General features: G+C 36.9%; 1 protein-coding gene across 1 annotated transcript in view; it reads left to right on the top strand.

Annotated features, from left to right (window-relative positions):
• LOC101859131 (transmembrane protein 101) overlaps nt 1-729 on the top strand; it is a 12,909-nt gene extending 12,180 nt beyond the window's left edge. Inside the window, exon 4 of the mRNA XM_005108279.3 lies at nt 365-729. Within this exon, the coding sequence (XP_005108336.2) occupies nt 365-664 (300 nt within the window). The 3' untranslated portion in view covers nt 665-729. The remainder of the gene's footprint in view (nt 1-364) is intronic.
• Nucleotides 730-7,434: the final 6,705 nt, after the last annotated feature.

The raw sequence follows: 7,434 nt of genomic DNA, 5'->3' as shown, positions 1-7,434 counted from the left end.
ATGATCAACTCTGTATCGATGGAGACATAAAACATTTTCGATTTCAGTTACTTTTACTGACTTCTTTTTTTGTTTGTCCTTTCCAGATTCGCAGAGCTTTCCTCGGCCACATGGTGGGAGATAATTGGCCCCCTCCCAAATGATCAACTCTGTATCGATGGAGACATAAAACATTTTCGATTTCAGTTACTTTTACTGACTTCTTTTTTTGTTTGTCCTTTCCAGATTCGCAGAGCTTTCCTCGGCCACATGGTGGGAGATAATTGGCCCCCTCCTAAATGATCAACTCTGTATCGATGGAGACATAAAACATTTTCGATTTCAGATACCTTTACAGACTTCTTTCTTTTTTTTTCGTCTCCAGATTCGCAGAGCTTTCCTCAGCCACATGGTGGGAGATGATTGGGCGCGGTACGTCGTGGCTATGGTCATCGCCGCGTGTGCTCTCTGTTTCCTGTCGGGTTACTTTGTCCGAGACATGGCCTTGTGCGCTGCTGTTACCATTGCAACCTTGACCCTTGTGATTGACTGTGATTTCACTTACTGGTCACTGAAGGGAGTTCAATTCTGGAACCAGGGGCGAATGGTGGCAGACAATCTTTGCATATGTACAGGACTTTTATACGCTTTTTTTCACGTAGATAATAGGGTGAAAATGGATTAGAGAGACGATTTTTTCTTCCACTGTGATTTTGTATGCCTTGTGGATGATTATAAATATATTTCTGTCAGTATGTGATTCAGATTTTTTTTCAATGTCAGGTGCTTAAACAGTGGTCCCTCTCGGATGCAGTAAAGACTCGCTCCTTGAGAATTACTTTAGTTTGTGTGAATGGGATAGATCCACACAGCGATTTTTTTAGTGATTCAACCTTATTATAGATTCTGCCACCACTTTAAAATTTACAGTATGTGCAGTTTTTACAATTTTACAGGAGAGTAAAAAAACTGAATGTTATTACCAAGAGAACAACATTTGCTTTAACAATAATAAGGAAGTTATTATCAAAATTGTATTCTTAAAAATATTGACCTAGGATGTTTGCAAAGAGTTTGTTTTCTCAGTAACAACGTTCAGTTGTTTTGGCTCTCCTGTAATATTGTAAAAACTGTTTCTACTTTATTTTTTAAAAAGGCGGCAGCATCGCCAGGATCGAGTCGGGTCAACTAATGGTGGCTTCAGTGCACACTACGAATAGACCCCTTCCTTGTTTGATAAAATTTAACATGGAAGTGAACTCAGAGAAAACTTTGACCCCTGGTGACCTAGAAACTTGGTGCTTTTCAGAGATCACATCTGTCGCCACGTGACGTTCTTGAAGACATCGTTACAACATTTAGAGCGCTACTATTTTTAAAAAAATACTGGCTTCAAGTGCCAACCAATGCAAATCACAAATGCCGTGTTGAGAGGTTGTTTAATCCTATAGACACTGGAAAGTTCGATAGCTTCTCCAAATTAACACAGTCCATTATCATATTCTGTGTGTAAACAAAAGATCTAACCCTGACCTTACAAAAACATGTGACTCATAGGCTGCTAGCCTTGTAGTTAGCTGTTTTCTCTCGAAAGCTCAGACACATCAGATTCATAGCCAAGACGAACAAACGTGTTGGATTTTGCAAGATTTGATTGAACTGCGCCAAAATGGTAGTTTTTGCCTTTCCATGAATAAAGGAAAATCTGTCCTGCCCCAACTGTATCAAATATGCACCGGATACCACCTTGTTAACAACTTTTCTACTTGAACTTTAAACCTTTTTTTTTTCTCTTTAGACATCAGTGTGTTATTTTCTCAAACTCCATGACTGTCTCTTGAACCAGCATTCGTGATTAAGTACAATTGATCACTGACAGATGCATGGGTCTGAATGATTGCTCAGTCCGTAGAACCCTCGGTCAAGTATCATATCAGGGGCTTTATGGGACTACAAAAGTTATAATTTTTTTTTTAATGAATTTGTATCTGTGTATATCAGAGAGCTACAGTGGAGTAGGTAAGGTGAAGTACAAATGTTTGTGAGGATTGCTGACAAAATGTGTTACTTCTCGGATTTCAGCCTTATGGAAATTGGTACATCAACTTGATTGGTGAAGTTTGTACAATTTGTGAGCATGGAATAGTAAAAAACACAGTAAACTTGAACGAAATGGCATCAATTGAAGATCTATAAATCTGACCCCAGTGTCGATTTTCAGCCAATATCTCCTTTCTTGGATCGTGAGAAGTAACTCATTTTGTCAGCACATCTCACATTTGTGTTATATCACTGCTGTGGAAAGAAAAATGTGGTTCTCTGAATTTTTATTGGGCTCACCCTGTAAGGCTGTTTATTGTAATTTGTTTTTACAATATGTGTGTGTGTGCCTGGAGAAAGATCCCAGTTGTCGGAAATTTTGGATATTGAAATAAGGGCATGTTCTTGTAGCAAATTCAATGCTGAACATGCTGATTTTTAGATTTGTCAAATATCTTGAACCCCCCAGGGCGGAGCCACTGACTGAAGTGTCTTTAGGCCATTCCCAAAGGGGAGACATTTCTCGTTCTAATGCACAGTAGAATTGTAAATGGGCTGATCCAACAATGTCATGCTCATAATTGTGCCTGAACAACAACTGGGAACTGCTGCTTTTTCTTTCCTAATCCTTACTATCGTCATTTTCCTCTACTTTTTTTGTATGTTTGTCACGCTCTTGTGACCCGCCATTTCCGGGGTGCCTTGATAGTGGAAGCAGACTCTGTGCTGTTGAAGCTAGAGAGGTGAACAGAGTAAGTGATTCCCTGTAAGGACTTCTCTGTTGACATCCACCCCTTGGCGTTCATATGACCTAATGCAGTTGCGAGCACCGTAAAACCTCTACTAAAACAAACAAGTATCTTGAGAAGTTTTGAAGATCATGCTACATTTTAAGACACAGGGTGTAAAAACAAATAGTTTGGAGGAAACCCCAATTTCTAGCCCATTTTTAGCCTCTGTTGAAGAACTACATGTTGCTGAAATAATTTTTTAAAAGAATATTTAGACTCAAAATATTATAAATCCTTTCAATGTGTTAGTAAGAAATGGTTTAACATCTGCTTTCTGTTTGAACTTAATTTTTGACCAAGTACAAATTTTTTTACCTTTTCACCTTGTTGCTCAAAAATAGTTTTGTGGACAACAAGGACCTTTACTTTATCCATGCACACTCATACATATACACATATATTCACTGTGTTTGCAGATTTGAAAGTTACTTGCCAAGTCTATGTCTGCTCTGTCATTCTGAAACCCGAGTATGTGTGTGTGTTTAGCATTCTTGTGTTCTGCCAAACAGTTCTGGGTCTTTACTCTCTACGGTTTATGCACAAAAGTTTCAGTTTCGCTCACGACTTCTTGGTTATGAGTGAAAGCTAGTTTTCCAATTGAATTTATATTTTTCTACAGGATTTCCTTGGGGTTTGTTGTAGTAGTATTCGAGTTTTTTTATAGAGAGAGTTTCACTAGATTTCTGTTTCTTGGGTTTTGTAATGTACTTTTTGTCTGCTTTCCAACCCAAAGTCTGTTTGTTGGGGATCCCTGAAGATGTTGCCTTTCATTTTATATGGATCTTTTTGTAAAAAATATATGTGCAATAATAATTTCAACCCTGTGAGTGTCTACGGTTGATTAAATTTGCCATAACTTTCTTTCTACTGTTGTGACTGATTTAATCAGCCATCATTTAAATTATTATTCCAGCTCATTTTTTATATCACCACACATTTTCATTCCTTCACAGATTAACTTTATTTCCTATCTATGCTACTCTACTTTCTGAAAATGTTCCTTTACTTGCTTGGTTTACCTATTCTAAATCATTTTCCGGCAGCATATGGTGAAATCTATATATATTGATTTCCCCTGACACCACAAGCTATTTGTTAGCGTTAGGGACACTTGGAGGGTTGGTCAGTTTTCTGCTGATGGGATGAATTATTCTTTTATTGGCTGCTGAGACTGCTTTGAAGGCGAGCTCATGTGTGTGCAAGTTGAAAAAGCTGTGCTGAACTAATGTGGTGTTCAATTTTGCAGTTATCAAAGCTGTCAAATTCGAAACGAAATCTATTATTTGAAAACTTCCAAGAGGAAAAAGAGGCAAAGCCACATTTGGGTGATTTTGAGGAGTCTTAGTGTTTAAAGTTAAAAGCCTCATATCTTCCGAAAGATGTACAATTTTCAGCTTTTATTTTTGTATGGGCCTTGTTGTATTCCTACATTTAAAAAGTAAGATTTTTTTGTTATGTTAACCTGTAGGGTTGTGAAGCCTCCCCGCCCCCTCCCAATTTGAGAATAACTCAGAATAATTTCAAAATGTGACCCCTGCTGGTTTTTTCCTCCTGTAGTCTTCATTCTTTTTATTCTTCTTACTTACTCTTACACTTACACGCCTCTGACCCAACCTGATCCCGACTTACATTATTCCCTCTACATTACTAGTTGAAATGGAATTTGGGTGTGAATGCTTCCACATTTGGTCGCTTTTAAGCACAAGGGTGCTATCCTGAAAAAAGCTGTATTGAGAAAATCGAAGGTAAAGTTTTTGCCTCTTGACTCTTGTTCAGTTTCTTTCAAAGACAAGGAAAGTTTTCTCTATAACCAAACACGTATACACACCAATAAAACCAAACTTCTCCTATAGGTAGGGCAATGCCCACTTTTGGTGTATGTCAAGATTTCTGGAAACCCCCGAAATCTGAGTTAGCCCGCTTGTCCTTAAAGGCGACCATTTATGTTCAGCAGGCCGCCATTGGTGTGGGGTTTTTTTCAATTGCTCCCAAATGCATGTTGTAGCTTAAACTCCTGTGTATGCATGTTTAGCCATTCGAATGACAGTTAAACGGTGCTATCGAGACAGTTTGACCCTTTAATTAAGAAGAGCCATGACAGGAATTGTCTTTGCTGCGTTGATTGAGTTTATGGTTAAAAGGACGGACGGTTTATAAAATTATGGAGAAAATGTTTTACAACTGTTCTATTTTTTGGACGGGGTCTGGGTGGAGATGTCATAGTGAACCAAACAGTTAATAATGTGAGGCACTAGCTCTGTAGGTTTGCATTCTATGTTTATTTATCTTCATTTTGTAAAGATTTACTGTTGATTCTATATTTTCATTTTGTGCAATTTTGAAGGTTCGATTAAAATATGTTGTGTGTCTTCATTTTGCATCTGATAACTGTAACTTGTTTTTTTTGTGTGTGTTTTCATGACCTGTCGATGTTCCTTTTTTTTAAAATTGTTTTTTATTATTAGATTTTTCTACACCCCAATCAACACAATTCAGATCATTTAGGAGGTAAGCTTCCAGCTCTGCCTATCAGTGTCAGGGTCAACTCGGACTGAGAGGGGTTCAACATCCCAGCCAAAATATTGATATATACTCGATAGAAATTTGCTCCCCACTCAGGAATCGAACCTTGGTCTCCTGCATGTTGCAGCAAAGCGCCTAACCACTACACTGCAGATGCCGGTCTCAGAAATGTGCAATAACATACAAATTTGTATATATGTGTGAAAGAGATAGTTTTCTGTGTCATCTTTTGAATAATGTGGGAACTCAAAAACTCTAAAGAAAAGAAAGTGTTCTGATGCATACATTTTGTGTGCATGTATCTACTCATACTGAGGATTTCCACCTGTTTCTGTAATTATTCCAGAATGTTAAACTATTAGAATAAATTTTAAAAATAAAATTGTCCTAAAGTTGCGACTGCTCAGTAGATTTTTTGGGTTTTCTTGGGCTTTTTTTTTTTAATAAATTTTTTTGTGTCAGGTGAGAACATAATTTTTTTTTTACTTCAAGCTACCTATCTTCATTTGAAGGAGACTCGTCGGAATTGAAAAAAAATACACTATAATGCCATTCATTTCCGTCTTTTACTGCTGAGGTTTTCTTAGTTCTAACTTTCTCCACCTTCTTGGCTTGGCCTGCCAGTGATGATATTTCTTTTTCCAATAACTGTACAGTGTTTATGGGTGTATTGTAAACAATAAACCCTTCCAAGTAAATATATACCCAAAAGAAATTTTCTTGTTTTCATTTTTGGGTAAACATCAGAGCTTGTATACTTTGAAACTACTGGAAACAGCAAGTTGATAAATTGTAGACATTGTGTTAAAAAGAAAGTAGAAACTGCCCGCGCTAACCTCTAATACTTCTGCTGTTAGGAAAAATTGCTTGAATTAAAAGTGTGTATGTACAGAATGTATTTTTTCATCCTAACCTTTTCAATACAAAACTTTTTGCATCCCATGGTGCGTCAAGATATGTGGAAAATTATGTACCGGTAGTTGAAGTAAGTGGTATATAAATAAATGATGGCATTGAAGTGGTTAAAAATTGTGATTTAAACAATACATCCTTGTGTGGTCTTGTTTGGAAATAACCCTTTCTGTGAGTTTTCCCCATAACAAGCCTTACAAAACTTTAATGTGGGTGGTTGGTGGGTGCTCTGGTGTGGTTTGCTTCTTCTTTCCTATCAAACATCTAACGTCCTTATCTCCCCTTCTTCTTTTTTATTTTTGTTATTCTCTTGTGACGCCTCTAATCTTCTGGCGCTCATATGACCTTATGCAGTAGCGAGCGCCGTAAAACCTCTACTAAAAAACAAAACAAAACTTTAATTAATGAAGACCAGATTATTCTATTTCATTTTTATGCTCATCTTACTACTACTGGAAATTCCCTTCTGAGTCATTTGTGAAGGACATTTATATTTGGGTTGTGCAGAGTGATCAACTTTCTGTAGGCTGAAGTGTATAAAACTAAGCTTTAATGTGTGAGAGAGCTTGAGATCACAAGAGTTCTCGTCCCGATACTTATGTCATGTGTGAAAGAGGAGCGGTACAAATGTCATGAAAGTTCTCTTCAAAACCCATTCAAGATGGATTTTTCTTCTTTTATCTCTTCCAAATTTTGATGAACATTTTTTCACCTTTTGCATTGTGGAGCATTATGTTTTGATATTATGATATATAAACAAATATCCTTCCTCTGATTTAAAAGCTTTGGTTATTTTACTTTATGTGGTCTGTTTTGGGGTTTGAGAGAAAACATCTTTAGAAATACAATGTATTGTCCTTCTCTCTCTCTTGGCGTTCCACATGCACACTGGAAATATAAAATTTTTTACATTTTTGTCTTTGTTGAAACTTGCAATCCAAAAGACATACGATAGATAGGTAGTTCAAAAATGTTTTCATGAAATAAGAGGTTTTTTAATAACTAAGCGAACTGTCAGCACAGTGGATATCTTCCTGGACTATTATAGGGATGACTATGTTTGGAATATTCTTAGTGGGGCTTTTTTGAGTGTTGAGGGATGATGTTTGGGAAATTTTCAAGATATCTTCCAAGAAGGACGCTAAATTCAAAGATCCGGCTAGTTAAAATAAACTTTTTGTTTAAAGGG

Source organism: Aplysia californica, unplaced genomic scaffold, assembly GCF_000002075.1.
Source record: "Aplysia californica isolate F4 #8 unplaced genomic scaffold, AplCal3.0 scaffold00674, whole genome shotgun sequence".
NCBI classification, from domain to species: Eukaryota; Metazoa; Mollusca; class Gastropoda; order Aplysiida; family Aplysiidae; genus Aplysia; species Aplysia californica.
This window is presented reverse-complemented; position numbering and strand designations above follow the sequence as displayed.